Source organism: Heptranchias perlo, chromosome 6, assembly GCF_035084215.1.
Source record: "Heptranchias perlo isolate sHepPer1 chromosome 6, sHepPer1.hap1, whole genome shotgun sequence".
NCBI lineage: Eukaryota > Metazoa > Chordata > Chondrichthyes > Hexanchiformes > Hexanchidae > Heptranchias > Heptranchias perlo.
This window is the reverse complement of record NC_090330.1, coordinates 42,024,817-42,040,872: the sequence shown is the minus strand read 5'-3', so window position 1 is coordinate 42,040,872 and position 16,056 is coordinate 42,024,817. Positions and strand designations below refer to the sequence as shown.

General features: G+C 40.8%; 1 protein-coding gene across 1 annotated transcript in view; it reads right to left on the bottom strand.

The window, feature by feature from the left end:
• Positions 1-16,056, bottom strand: part of LOC137322510 (beta-galactoside alpha-2,6-sialyltransferase 2-like) — a 66,717-nt gene that overhangs the window by 31,774 nt on the left and 18,887 nt on the right. The window contains exon 3 of the mRNA XM_067985437.1: positions 3,097-3,198. Coding sequence (XP_067841538.1) covers positions 3,097-3,198 — 102 coding nt within the window. The remainder of the gene's footprint in view (positions 1-3,096; positions 3,199-16,056) is intronic.

Below are 16,056 nucleotides of genomic sequence, written 5' to 3'. Positions count from 1 at the left end.
TCTTTGATGAAGTAACAGAAAGGGTAGACAAGGGTAATGTAGTAGATGTAATATATTTGGATTTTCAAAAGGCCTTCGATAAGGTACCGCACAGTAGACTCATGACTAAGGTCGGAGCATGTGGAGTCAGGGGACAAGTAGCAGAATGGATAGCAAGCTGGCTACAAAACAGAAAACAGAGAGAAGGGGTTAAAGGTAGTTATTCAGACTGGCAAAAGGTGGGAAGTGATGTTCCACAAGGATCGGTGCTGGAGCCGCTGTTGTTCACCATTTTTCCAAATGATTTGGACTTGGGAATCGGAAATACAATTTCAAAATTTGCAGACAACACCAAATTGGGGGGTATAGTTAATACTGAAGAAGACTGCAGCAAAATACAGGAAGACATTAATAAACTTGCAGAATGGGCGTGTAATTGGCAAATTAATTTCAATATAGATAATTGTGAAGTGGTGCATTTTGATAGGAAGAATAATGAGGCCACATACTCCTTGGAAAAAAGAGTCTAAATGAGGTAGAGGAGCAAAGGGACCTGTGAGTACAGATACTCAAATCACTAAAAGTAGCCACTCAGATTAAATAGGCCATAAAAAGCAAACAAAACACTGGGATTCATTTCTGGAGGGATAGAATTGAAAAGCAATGAAGTTATGTCAAACTTGCATAGAACCTTGGTTAGATGCAAAAAAGATTTACTAGGATGATACCAGAATTGAGAGGTTATACCTATCAGGAAAGATTGAACAGGCTGATGCTCTTTTCTCTAGAAAACAGAAGCCTGAGGGGCAACCTGATAGAGGTCTTTAAGATTATGAAAGGTTTTGATAGGGTAGACGTAGAGAAGGTGTTTCCACTTGTGGGGGAGTCCAGAACTAGGGGCCATAAATATAAGATAGTTCTAATAAATCCTACAGGGAATTCAGGAGAAACTTCTTTACCCAGAGAGTGGTTAGAATGTGGAACTCGCTATCACAAGGAGTAGTTGAGGCGCCTAGCATAGATGTATTTAAGGGAAAACTAGGTAAACACATGAGGGAGAAAGGAATAAAAGGATATGTTGATGGGGTTGGGCAAACAAGGGTGGGAGGAGGCTCGTGTGGAGCATCAACACCAGCATGGACCTGTTTGGCCGATTGGCCTGTTTCTGTGCTGTACATTCTATGTAATTCCATGTAACCCTGGAAAATGATTAAACTGTAATCTTTTGACCAATTCAATCATATTTTATAAATGACATAAATACAGTTTAACATGTTTGTGACTTCAATACTATATAGCCAGTAAATGATGAAGCACATTTTAAGAACACTAAATCCATGTAATTTAATTTCATATAAACGTAATTTAATGTAAATTTAATTAGTCCTGGTGTCTTCTAGGCATTTGCTTGATTTTCTTCATAATATTTCCTTTATTTACCTTTGTATAGATTTCCAAAAGGGTTAGAGTGGAGCTGGAATTTGCTCAATGTTTATTAGGAGATTGATGTGAAGAAGTCTTAATTGATTTGTTGTTTTGTGATCCCCCAGTAAATCTATTTAAAATACTTCTTAAAGAATGTAACTGATCTTTATTCCATCCACTTGTTACATAGCTAAAAATCTTAGATCCCTCTTTTTTCAGTTTCTTTTAATATGCATTCCTCAATTGATCTAATCCTAACTGTGTCTATAATATCAGAGCTCAGCAACACAGCATGACCACCGTAATTCCACACAAACCCCGTACCGTAACTCATATAAGCATGCAAAATCCTATCTCGGGTGTATAGCTAAGCAAGCCATTTTAATAGAGAAACTTAGTGCAATACACAAGGATGCTGATGTTAACAAGCCCTTTTGTTTCCCAGGGAAAGGGTAAGGGATATAAAAATGAGGGCTAACAAGCTGAGAAAAGAGGATAGGATTGAACCAGTCATGGTATTACATGTGAGGATAAATGATGATAACATGGATAGAAGGCCAGATGAAATGAGAAATTAATATAGTTAGTGCTGAAATGAATCACTACTTTCAGGAGTAGAGATTAAAGGTTAGCATTTGATTTGAAGTGGGGGAGCTTATTTAAATGAATTCTGAATACTGTTTTGTGCTTTGTGAAAACCAAATAATAACCTTTCATCTCCACTCCTGAAAGTAGTGATTCATAATCTTCATTTGATCCCCATATTACTATATTAATTTCTCAGTTTATCTGATCTATCCATATTATCATTTACCCCCCACAAGTAATACTTTGACTGTTTCAATCCTATCCTCTTACCTCATCACCTCTCATTTTTAATATCCCTGGAAAACAAACAGCATCCTTGTGTATCTCACTATAAGTTCCTTTACTAAAATCACTTGCTTATCTATACCTTCCAGATAGGGTTTTGCCTGTTTATATGTGTTGCTGTGTGTGGTTTTTGAAGGATTATGGTGGTAGTGTTAGTGTTGCTGCTCTCTGATGTTATAGAGAATACAGAAAGAACGATTAACGTGCTACAAATAAACTGACTGCTTGTTTACTGTTCATTTCTGATTCCATTCATCATTTGATTTCTTAGCCAACTCAACCCTGCTCCATAAATTAATGAACTTGCATTTATATAGCACTTTTCACATTCTCAAAATATCCCAAAGCACCTCACAGTTGAATTATTTTTAAGTGTAGTCATTGTTATATAGACAACAGAGCAGCCAATTTGCACATTTCAAAGTCCCACAAATAGCAATGAGATAAATGACCAGTTAAATCTGTTTTGGTTGAAGGATAAATGTTGGTCCGGATACAAGGACCTTCTCTTCTTCAAATAGTGCCATCAGATCTTTTACATCCATCTAAACAAATAAACAGGGCCTCAGTTTAACATCTCATCTGAAAACACCTTCAGAATTGCAGATTTCCCCAAGTACTGCACTGAAATATCAGCCTAGATTATGTGTTCAAGTCTTGGACTGGGACTTGAACCCACAACTATCTGACTCAGAGATGAACGTGCTACCACTGAGCTAAGCTGACACAAAGATGATCTCTTTTACTACACTGTGCCTTTCTGGAATAATGCTCACCATTTAAATGTCCAGCAGAAATTTTTCCATCAGTCCCTCTTACCTTAAGGAGGTTTACTGAGTAAGGTGCAGGATCCCAGGCCACCAGAACAACATTCTTGAATAGAGTGCTATTATTAAACTTGTGTTCTGGGTTAACAAGTATCTGCAAATCAGGGTAGAAACAAAACATTATTTTAAAAAAATACTTGAACAAAATTTATGCCTTAATCTGAGCAATTGTGGCAATTTGTTAATTTAAATTCCTCTAAGGTACTACACAAAATAGTTAAGAGATGGAAAAAGATTACACAATGGGGCTTAATTATTCAAAAAGAAATCATAATATATGTTGTTGAACCCAACAGCAATAATGCATAAATTAAACCTTAAGAAGAATGAAAATAGTAGTAAGTGATCAATTATTCATAACCATAAATTATGTTGATATTATACTAACTACACTCCTATTCCTTCACAACTTAACAAAAAAGTCCATAAAAGTTATTTGTGTTTCATTATCCTGCTTGATTATGGCATTTAATCAGCGTGCTAGCTGTAAGATAATAATTTCCAATTAAACAAAACATGCCCACAATTCTTAAATAGGAATAATTTAAATATACATTGTAGAGTAAGAAAAGGCTCGTCATTAGAAACGATTTTATTTATCTTTCCTAGTTTAAAATAATTCCTATTCTTTGCAGTTTAAAAGACAAGGAGCATCACACGAGGACATGTGACAGCCAATAACTGAAATAAATTAAGCAGGGTTCTCTCTTCATTCCCTGGACACGCTGCAAATTTACCAAGGTATTTGGGAAGTGAAACCATTCTCTCAGGGATGTAGAGAGCTCGGGCACACATACAAAAATAGTTTGAAAACACAGAAGCCAAAAATATCTAGAGTTAAAAAAGAGTAAAGAAACCTCAAAATTATAATGCATGGGTCAGCCAAATCATCTTTATTTGTTTTACTGTTAAGTGCTCCCCTGGGTGAGTGGGCAGCACTGATGGATGCGGTGTGGGATACAGAAGCCCCAAGACCTGTATCTGAAGCTAACTGATAAACCTGCATCATTGCCAGGGGTATCCTTTGTTGTAGTAACTGTAGGCTCATTTCTTTCAGAGACAACACCTACTATCACTCATGTAGGGGTTGCAAGATTGCGTGTAAATGCTGCTCGTGCGTGTTAACCTCCTGTGTTACCCTACCCCGTGCAACTCCTGAAGGGCATCTCTTCATGATGCCCACTGATCTGTCTGAGCATAGAATAATGGCATCTCAGAATCTCTTTTTCATGGTTCCCTGTAATTGCGCTCCAAAAGACTTGCAATTGGCCATGACTGCATTTTGGAGATTGGACCCCAAAACTCAAAACATTAGTTAGACCATTCATGAGAGGTAGTCCTACCATGCCTATGCTCTGTGTAAGTGAGGTTTCCACTAAAGATGCAGCAGGTGCTGCCACATGCTTAATGTTAGACCGTAGTGCAGACAACTATTGATCCAACCTAACCATTGGGGTGTTTTTAACCCTATCCGCCCAACAGAAACAGGGCAGATGGGCAGTTAAAATCGCCCGGGTTACTTACCTTCTTGGAGACACCGAAAGCTGACAGGTTCCCGATTTTAACCTGCACTTCTGAGCAGACAGCAAGCACACCTGGCCAAAGCAAGCAGGGTCCTTTTTTTTAATATGCATGTCGGGTCCCAATGACATTGTTGGGATCCAATTGCATTTTAACTTGACGGCCTGAGGCCAGATGAGGCCCATAAAGGTAAGTTTTTAAAAAAAATGTTTAACTTTCCTTGTGGGGCGAAGAGGAGCAGGAGTAAGATCGCGAGACCCCTGTGGGATGATCCTGCCACCTATCTGGTGGGAGGTCTCCGGGCTGCATTATTTTCCACCGTTGCTCACCAACTACCCGACTGGAATGGGCGTGAAGTTGGCTGACGGGATTTAAATGAGGCCCGGGAGTGAAAATACCCTGGGCCTCATTTCTGGAGCAGTGGGTGAGTTTCTAACTCACACAGCTACTCTCCTGCCAAAAACTGGCCCAGAGTTAAAATTGGGGCCCCGATCACATTGCAGTGCTGTGTACAGAGACAAACAACAGTTCAATATGGATCCCATGTTCTAATAGCCTCCATACAAAGCAGGCCCATTAAGTCCTGTCTTCCCATACAACCCACACTGGACCTCTGCCATGTAACATCAACAAGTATTCATCAACACCCACTACTGCTATCCTCTCATGATCAATCCTCGGTGCCTCATCTCATGCCTCCTCCCAAATATCACAATCATCTTTTCACGTAGAGTTTGTTTCTGTGTCGGTGCCTGCAACGAGTGGGAGTGGTGATAGCTGGTTCTTAGGCGAATGGTGCTCTTCAGGTGCTTCTCAAACTCTGATTTCTCCTTCCTCTGTGAAAAGAGTGGATGGTACATAATGAGTAAACAAGCACATTTACCCAATTGGGCACTTTGTTATCACATGCAATGTTATGCTCTTTCTTGCAGGATTTCCTGTCTCTGTCCGTTGACAGGTCTTTGTTTAGATGTTGCAAATTTATGATGCATTTAAACTATAGCTATTCATCTGAGATCTGTAACTGCAGTACCTTATTTATATTATCTGGCTTGAATTGCAAATTTCTTTTTGGGAGAGAGCTCTGCACATAGATTATAAATGTTTAGACAATGTGGATGCTCCCGCTCATGCTTTCTAAACATTTAAGTTTTAACCACAGTGGGAGGAGGGAGCATGGGCCTGAACATCCACATTGTCGAAATATTTATATTCCATGGTATTAAACCCAAACAGTTTGAGACTGTGTCCTTCAGGTGGTCTGACAATACTTCCTTCCAGGTCAGAGTTAGATCTTAATTTTAGCTTTGCTACTGTGGTAAAGCTACAGTAAATGCACCCTTGGATGTAATGTCTCTGGCTCCTTATTATTATTTATTAGTGTATATACTGTTTTAATTTCTGTGGCCAGTGTTTGTATTATATATTTGTTAAATATACATGGATGCATTCTTGTAGTTCTCAGGTTCTAATACAACATGTTTATCTAGATTTTTTTCTGTTTATGTTTATTTTCCTGAAGCAGCTATGACTATTATCTGTTTTCATTTTTATCGTGTTATATCTATCTATATATTTAATATCTGTGCACACTTCCTATCTGCACAATGTGACTTCCTGTTGTCATTTTTTGTCATACTTTTTGTGTCACCTTTTCCTCCATCATAAATTTCTATGTCAAATCTATAATAGGTTTTGCCTTTATAAATTTTCCAATCTGATTGCACAAACTAGCCACTGGATTCCTGCACATCATAAAATGCTTTCTGAAAATGTTTTCATTTGTCATTTTTCCCTCAGTAACTGAAATTTCTAATATCCAAAATAAGGGTTTAAACAAAGTAAAAAACGCAAAAATTACATATTTTGCAATAGCATGATTACATTTATCAATTGAATTGTGTCTTTTATGCATTCATTAAAGTTTTTATGTGAAGGCCTCAGCCTCTCCCAAAAGTCTGAGCTCGGAGTTGATATTTTTGCTCGGACCTGTGACTCTGTGAGCTGAATTTGGATTGTGCAGTTTGAGCCTATGTACCTAATTTCTCCGGATGTACTGTTCAGTCAGCTCCATTACCTGGCACACTATGCCACACCACCTCCCACCCGAAAGGTAAGATGAAAAAGACAGAGGGAGAAGCTGAAGGGGATAGAGAGAAGCTAATAAGATTTAGAGGAGAGAAGCAAAGACAGAGAGAGAAACAGCAGAAACAAGTGAGTGACTATATTTTCCAACTTACCATGTCCAATGCTGTAACTGGTAATATATTAAAAATCTTACATCTGTGCTCACTTCATGTCAACTTTTTCCATTATAAATCCTTATGTCCACATTTATAATGGGAACTGCCTATGTAAGCTTGTTATGCTGTAATTACACCTCCCTACCAGTGGACATCCTGCAGTGCCACCACTGGAGGGAGAGCTCTTTTACTGATTTCCTTTTTCAATGACAATGAAGAAGAAAATCTGGCATGGTGTAAAATGTGCTGCCGATTCACTATGAGCCCATTTCACCTGACTGACACAGACCAATTTCACCCCCAGTATCTACTAAATATTATATTAGATTTGATGATATCTGTTGTGTCAGAGACTCTGATGGAGTGAGACATCAGTGGAGTGAGAGGTACAGCAGAGCGAGGAGTCAGTTGCACTGGGAGTTCTTCCTCTCTGTCCATTTTTCTGTGAAAACTGCAAATCAGTGGTTCGGACAATAATATTCTTGCTTTACCTTTGTGCTTTTCTTTCAGTTGTATAACTTCTTTCAGATCCCCTGGCAGGTCCTGAGTAGTTGATACAAGGTTTGATTCTTGTCTCCTCAGCGTATATAGGGGCCGTCCTCCCTAACAAAAAACCTAACCTCATTCGACATTACTGTTATGTGCAGGACCTAGTAGGTAAATCAGGTTATTCTCACTTGTCATTGAGCATTATTCATTATGCAGTTCACATTTACATTAACAAACCAACATTTATTCCAATAAGGTGGCTCACTACCTGCTTGAAAAGCATTACAGAGTCATTACTACAGGTAAATCTTGATTTGAATGCTTTTCATCACCTTAGAAATTTCAGATTTCAAAATAGCACTCTCTACTAATTTTATTTGTGAGTAATAAATTGGCATCTTTCCAGTTTTTTTTAAAAAAACGGAAAATGTGGCCCTATGTTAGCAATATTGGCCATTCTCTTCCTGAGTATTAATGTTTTCAGTCACCACCTCCAAATCTCTTTGTTCAAACTCTTATACATTCACGGTTAATGTTTTTCACACCTAACTGTATTTGTTTTGTTAGCTGAGTTTCTGACATGCATGGAAATCCATCACCATATTTAAGAGTCCAAAACAATCCCTGAAAAATCTACATAAGTGAACCTCCCTTTGCGTAAAATAGAGTGCAAATTATTTCATTGTGAGGACACACCCCACTTAAGATCAGAGAACTTAGGCACACGTTGGGCATCACCAAATATGTCCAAGGATATTGCTGGAGCTTAACCAAATAAAACCATAGAGTTTCCCAGTACAGAGCACTGGTAAGCTTCCCACACTTGTCCAACTGGATCATGCTGACAGTTTGGGGATTGGCTTGCAGGATTATCTGGAGTCAAATGGGAAGAACCTCAGCCCTTTGTGACATCAATGAGACTTGGTGTCAGGCTAAGCACAGAACGAACGGAGTGGATTGCTAACAGAGTGGGAACTTGAGAATTTGGTGAGAGGGGGTCTCTGTTGAAGTAGTGGGTGAATTGAAATTAAAATTTAGTTTAAAATTTAACATAGAACTTTAAAAGAAGGGGGGGAGGGGGAGGGAGGGAGGGGGGGGAGGGGGGGGGAGGAGGGAGGGGGGAGGAGGGGGGAGGGGGGAGGGGGGGAGGGGGGAGGGGGGAGGGGGGAGGCAAAGGCAAGTAAATAAAAGTTGGGGATCAAAGGCCTAAACTCACTTGGAGTGGTGGAGGTGGTAAATCTTCAGGATAAATTCAGTGGGATTGAAAAATGATCAAGGAGTGATGTCACAGGACAGCAGGTAGGTGATTGGCTGGCAGAAGGCCCGAGGGGAGAGTGGGAGGCAATAAAATGGTGGTAGATGGCCTGGGGGTAGAGTGAGAGACACAATTGGAGTCAATTCATCACAGGCAGAAAGTAGGTGATTGGTTTGTAAGTATTACTTTTTTTTCTTTCTAAGTTAGGGCAGAGGTTTAACTAAGAGCTTAAATCAATAACTTAAACTACATTAATTCTTTAATAAGACAAAGAATAGCAAGAGATTAAAAACTCAAAGTAAATAAATAAATTTTGGTTCAACAAGTGATGGCAGGGCAGGTGGTGTGTTGTAACTGCAGTATATGGGAGTTTGTGGAGAGCAGTGTGATCCCAGGCAACCACATCTGCAGTAAGTGTCTGGAGCTTGAAGAACTTCAGCTCAGGGTTGTTGAGCTGGAGTCTGAGCTGCAGACATTGTGATGCATCTGGGAGGAGGAGAGTCACCTGGACACTTTGATCCAGGAGTCAGTCACATCCCTTAAATTAGGTAGTAGTTTAGACTTGGTCAGTGGTCAGAGACAGAAGGGTGTGACTGTGAATCAGGCAGATATGGGAACCCAGGATGCAGTGATGGAGGAACCTCAGCCCTTGAACTTATCCAACAAGTATGAGATACTTGCTACCTGCATAGATGAGAGCAAAGACTGCAGGGAGGATGAGCAAACTGACTGTGGTACAGGGGGCCATTCAAGTGGGGGGAGTAAAAAGGAATGTGGTAGTGGTATGGGATAGTATAGTCAGGGGGGATAGACATTATTCTCTGCAACCGCAACCAAGAGCCCTGAAGGCTGTGTTGCCTGCCCGGTGCCAAGGTTAAGTACATCTCCTCGTGGCTGGAAAAGAACTTGGAGCATGAGGGGTGGATCCAGTTGTCGTGGTCCATGTAGGAACCAATGACACAAGTAGAACTGAGAATGGGGTTCTGCTAAGACAGTTTGAGGAGCTAGGGTTGAAATTAATAAGCAGAACCTCAAAGATAATAATCTCTGGATTACTACCTGAGCCATATGCCTATTGGCATAGGGACAAACAGATCAGAGAGTTAAATGTGTGGCTCAGAGTGGTGTGGGAGACAGGGGTTTTGATTCATGGAACACTGGCATCAGTACTAGTGAAAGAGGGAGCTGTTCCATTGGGATGGGCTCCACTTAAACCGGGCTGGGACTAGCTTCCTGGCGAATTGAATAACTAGGGTTGTAGATAGGCTTTAAACTAAGAAGAAGGGAGGGGGGCCAGGTGAGGGGAAATTTAGAACTCTAATGAGTAGTCAAGGCAACAGGGCAGTGTAGTGATTTATGTCAAGATAAGCAGAGTGTGGCAGGAAAGGACAGAGAGTTTACTGATAATAGAGCATCAACAAGTAAGGTCAAAGCAGGAAAAAATGGTAAAAAGTCAAAATTAAAGGCTCTTTCTCTGCATGCACAGAGCATTTGTAACAAGCTAGATGAATTAGTTGTACAAAGAGATAAATGGGTTTGATCTAATAGCCATTACAGAGACATGGTTGCAAAGATTGGGAACTAAATATTCCAGGGTACATGATGTTTAGAAAAGGAGGGGGTGTAACCCTAATAATAAAGGATGACATAAGCTCAGTGGTGAGAAAGGATCTTGGCTCGGAAGATCAGGCAGTAGAATCAGTATGGGTGGAAATAATAAGGGGCAGAAAACATTGGTGGGAGTAATTTATAGGCCACCTAATAGCTATATCATTGGATAGAGTATTAATCATGAAATAATAGGAGCTTGTAACAAAGGTAATGCAGTAATCATGGGGGACTTTAATCTTCATATAGACTGGGCAAATCAAATTGGCAAAGGTAGTTTAGAGGACGAGTTCATGGAATGCAGTCGAGATGGTTTCCTAGAGCAGTACCTCATGGAGCCAACCAGGGAACAGGCTATTTTAGATCTTGTATTGTGTAATGAGACAGGGTTAATTAGTAATCTCATAGTAAAGGATCCTCTGGGGAAGAGTGATCATAATATGATAGAATTTCACATTGAGTTTGAGTGATGTACTTCAGTCTAAAACTAGTCTTAAACTTAAATAAAGCCAATTACATAGGTATGAGGGGCATGTTGGCTAAGGTAGATTGGGAAATGGAATTAAAGGGTGACTGTTGAAAAGCAATGGCAAACATTTAAAGAAATATTTCAATATTCTTAACAAATATACATTCCATTTAGAAATAAAATCTCCACGTGTGGCTAACTAAAGAAGTTAGATAGTATTAGATTAAATGGAAAGGCCTATAATGTTGCCAAGAAGAATAGTAAGCCTGAGGATTGGGAGAGTTTTAGAAACTACCAAAGGATGTCAAAAAATTGAGAAAATAGAATATGAAAGTAAACTAACAAGACATATAAAAACGGATTGTAAGAGCTTCTACAAGAATGTAAAAAGGAAGAGACTAGCGAGAGTAAACGTTGCTTCCATAGAAGCTGAGACAAGAGAAATGATAATGGGGAATCAGTAAATGGCAGATGTGTTAAACAAATATTGTCTGTCTTCAGAGAAGACATAAAAAAACATACCAGAATTAGTGGGGCACCAAGGAGCTAATGAGTGAGGAACTTAAAGTAATTATTATCAGTAGAGGAAAAAGTACTTGAGAAACTTATGGGGCTAAAAGCCAATAAATCCCTTGGACTTGAGAGCTGACATCTGAGTGTTTGAAAAGAAGTGGCTGGAGAGATAGTGGATGCATTGGTTATGATCTTTTAAAATTCCCTAGATTCTAGAACAGTCCCAGCAGATGGGAAGATAGCAAATGTAACCCTGCTATTCAAGAAAGGATGGAGAGAGATAACAGGGAACTACAGGCCGGTTAGCCTGACATCAGTCATTAGGAAAATGCTGGAATCCATTATTAAGGAAGTAGTAACAGGGCACTTAGAAAATCATCATAATGATTAGGCAGTCAACGTTGCTTTATGAAAGGGAAATCGTGGTTGACAAATTTGAGTTTTTTTGAGGCTGTAACTAGCAGGGTAGATGATAAAGGGGAACCAGTGGATGTCGTATATTTGGATTTTCAAAAGGCATTCGATAACGTGTCACATAAAAAGTTGTTACCCTCAACCCAATGAGCCCTTATCTTGCGTAACATATTAGCATGGACAGAAAACAGAGTAGGGATAAACAGGTCGTTCTCAGGTTGGCAGGCTGTAACTAGTGGGGTGCTGCAAAAGTTGTGCTTGGGTCTCTGCTATTTACAATCTATATTAATGACTTGGATAAAGGGATCAAGTGTGATGTATCCAAGTTTACTGATGATACAAAGCTAGGTGGGAAAGTAAGCTGTGAGGAGGACACAAAGGCGGTGATTTTAAACCCCAAGAACAGATGGGAGTTGAAAATAGTTGTTTATTTGGGTCACAACCGCAAAATTTTTGGACTTTGCATTCCCAGTGGGAAGCCTGGACTTCTACACGCCGACGTTAAACCTGGAAATAAAGCCAGGTTGCGGTCGCAACCCAAAAAAACAATTATCAATTCCCACCCGCCCCCAACCCACCTGTTCCTGGGTTTCAAAATCACCCCCAAAGAGTCTGCAAAGGGATATAGACAGGTTAAGTGAGTGGGAAAGAAGGTGGCAGATGGAGTATAATGTGGGGAAATGTGACATCATTCACCTTTGGTAGGAAGAATAGAAAAACAGAATATTTTTTAAATGGTGAGAAACTTTTAAATGTTGGTGTCCAGAGACTTGGATGCCCTGGTACAAGAAACACAAAGTTAGCATGCAAGTACAGCAGGCAATTGGGAAGGAAAATGGCATGTTAGCCTTTATTGCAAAGGGGTTTGAGTATAAGAGTAAGGAAGTCGTACAATTGTACACGGCTTTGGTGAGACCTCACCTGGTGTACTGTGTACAGTTTTGGTCTCCTTATCTAAGGAATGATATAATGCATTAAGAATTGGAGCTCCAGGTCCTGTTGCCTGAGTAAATTGGCAGACATTTGCACTGCACCAGCATGAAACCTATTGCTAAAAGTCTTGTTGACCTAAGTTAGTATTCAACTAGCAGTTTAGTTTATTGTAGCAACAAAGGTCAGATTTCAGGATGGCACCATCCTCCTTTTGGTACTATAAATTGTATGAAAATCTATTGTACACTAGATTGTCAAACATCTTTTGAAACATGAATTACTTGCTTGCTCAAGGAAATCAAATAAATTTGTGAGTGATTCTTTCATTAGCTCCACTGATACCCAATGATCTTTATTTTTACCATTTCAATATTACAATAGCCCATCCTTCAAACTTTTTTATTCGTTCATGGGATGTGGGCATCGCTGGCGAGGCTGGCATTTATTGCCCATCCCTAATTGCTCTTGAGAAGGTGGTGGTGAGCTGCCTTCTTGAACCGCTGCAGTCCGTGTGGTGACGGTTCTCCCACAGTGCTGTTAGGAAGGGAGTTCCAGGATTTTGACCCAGCGACGATGAAGGAACAGCGATATATTTCCAAGTCTGGATGGTGTGTGACTTGGAGGGGAACGTGCAGGTGGTGTTGTTCCCATGTGCCTGCTGCTCTTGTCCTTCTAGGCGGTAGAGGTCGCGGGTTTGGGAGGTGCTGTTGAAGAAGCCTTGGCGAGTTGCCGCAGTGCATCCTGTGGATGGTACACACTACAGCCACTGTGCGCCGGTGGTGAAGGGAGTGAATGTTTAGGGTGGTGGATGGGGTGCCAATCAAGAAGGCTGCTTTGTCCTGGATGGTGTTGAGCTTCTTGAGCGTTGTTGGAGCTGCACTCATCCAGGCAAGTGGAGAGTATTCCATCACACTCCTGACTTGTGCCTTGTAGTTGGTGGAAAGGCTTTGGGGAGTCAGGAGGTGAGTCACTCACTGCAGAATACCCAGCCTCTGACCTCCTCTTGTAGCCACAGTATTTATGTGGCTGGTCCAGTTAAGTTTCTGGTCAATGGTGACCCCCAGGATGTTGATGGTGGGGGATTCGGCGATTGTAATGCCGTTGAATGTCAAGGGGAGGTGGTTAGACTCTCTTGTTGGAGATGGTCATTGCCTGGCACTTGTCTGGCGCGAATGTTACTTGCCACTTATGAGCCCGAGCCTGGATGTTGTCCAGGTCTTGCTGCATGTGTGCTCGGACTGCTTCATTATTTGAGGGGTTGTGAATGGAACTGAACACTGTGCAATCATCAGTGAACATCCCCATTTCTGACCTTATGATGGAAGGAAGGTCATTGATGAAGCAGCTGAAGATGGTTGGGCCTAGGACACTGCCCTGAGGAACTCCTGCAGCAGTGTCCTGGGGCTGAGATGATTGGCCTCCAACAACCACTACCATCTTCCTTTGTGCTAGTTATGACTCCATCCACTGGAGAGTTTTCCCCCTGATTCCCATTGACTTCAATTTTACTAGGGCTCCGCTAATACAAATAATGGGCCCGAAATTGTTTTCAAAATAATAGTGATATCAACAGCGCTCACCATTATTAGTGGCGAAATTGAAGAGCAAGTTCCAGCGACCGCACATGTGCAGTCAAACATGGAAATCCAGAACTTGCTTTTCCTGGTTTGCTGGCGATCTGACCGCTTCGCCTCAAAGGGATATCGCCAGCTGCAATGAATGGAATCAACAGACCAGCGTCAACTTGCTCTTCTGCCCAGCTGGAAACGACCTAATCTTGCCACAACCGGTACGCTCAGTTTTTAAGTCTAAACTAAGTTTCAACAGCGTGATAAGTCTTAATGACTGTCAAACAACCTCTCTGGCACTAAAAATTAACTTTTAAAAATGTGGAGTCTCATTACTTTTGATTAAGTTTTTGGACACTTTTTTTAAAAAAAGTTAAAATTTTTTTCACTTTTTTTCCTTCTGTCTCTTTTTATCTGAGCCTTTTAATCTTTATTTTGCTTTGTCATTTTATAATACCTTATTGGGCACAACTGGGTTTTTAGTCTGTGCTGTTTGTGAATGAACTGCACTTCCTGGTTCTCACAGCATAGCTTGCTTCAAGCTGATTGGCTGAGGGGCCTTAGAGATCCTTTCACCACTTAGAGCCCAGGAAAGAACGCTGATGTTTTTTGAACTCACAGTTCAAGGAAGTTGCTGCCAAAAAGAACGCGGTAACTTAGTGGGTGAATTTACATCTAATGAGCGGCGACCACTGCTGATTCGTCGCTCAGAGCAATTTATGGGCCAATATATTCCTTATAAGCAGTTGCTGAACTCTTTAGATAGAATCATAGGTCACAGCGTGGAAGGGGGCCATTCGGCCCATCGAGTCTGCGCCGGCTCTATGCAAGAGCAATCCAGCTAGTCCCACTGCCCCGCCCTATCCCCGTAGCCCTGCAAATTTTTTCCTTTCAAGTACTTATCCAGTTCCCTTTTGAAAGCCAAGATTGACCCTGCCTCCACCACCCCCCGCCTCGTCACTTTCAAAATGTACATGTTTCAAAAAAATTCCTGTTACTTTCAGTCATACTATCAATTTGGTCCAAAATTTATACTATACTTGACCTTCTAAAATTACATTACATAGAATGTACAGCACAAAAACAGGCCATTCGGCCCAAATGGTCTACGTTTATGTTCCACAAAAGCTTTCTCCCACTTTAACAGCATATCCCTCTATTCCTTTCTCCCTCATATTTATCTAACTCCCCCTTATATGCATCAATGCTATTTGCCTCAACTACTCCATGTAGTAGCAATATGTAATCAGATGCTGTGCTGACTCCAGTATAACCTTGGGAATCCATGCAGTACCTTAGAAACCAATGCCTATCATGACCTTCCTTGAAACTGATCTATTTATCACTGCAAGTCTGACCTCTCCTCTTTCACAAGTAAACTTGTGAATAGATGTAAACATGTGCAACTGGCTAAGTAGCAGGATGTATCTGGAGCTCTGATTTCCTCTAACTCTAGGTGCTCCAAATTCTGGGAGAATGCAGAATGCCAATGGAATGAATAAGTATAACCCTGCTGCTGCAAGTAATGTAGCATTTCATTTCACTCATTCATGCTTTACAATAACCGTAGTATCTAATACTCAATGATGCCAACCTAGCCATTGTTATTTACAGTCACCTAAATAATGTTGATACAGAAGATGAGGTGGGACAGTGAGTAAGGACGTTACCCATCCACCTTGCTGTGTGCTGAAGGGACACTGAAACTTTCAATGAATAAGGAAGATGTGTTTTGAAATGGTAGGACACAGGTGTTCTCCTGCAGTTCCCCAGAAGTGAAATCCTGACCCCACCTTATTCACCAGGAGTGCAGTTAACGAGGTGGATGGGGAAAAGAGGAGGAAAGGGAAAAGCAGAAGCATAGCTATACGGAAGCTGTGTCAGCACCCATTCTGTACTCCTGTTACTAGCCGATTAAAGGCTATCATTGGAAGAGGCT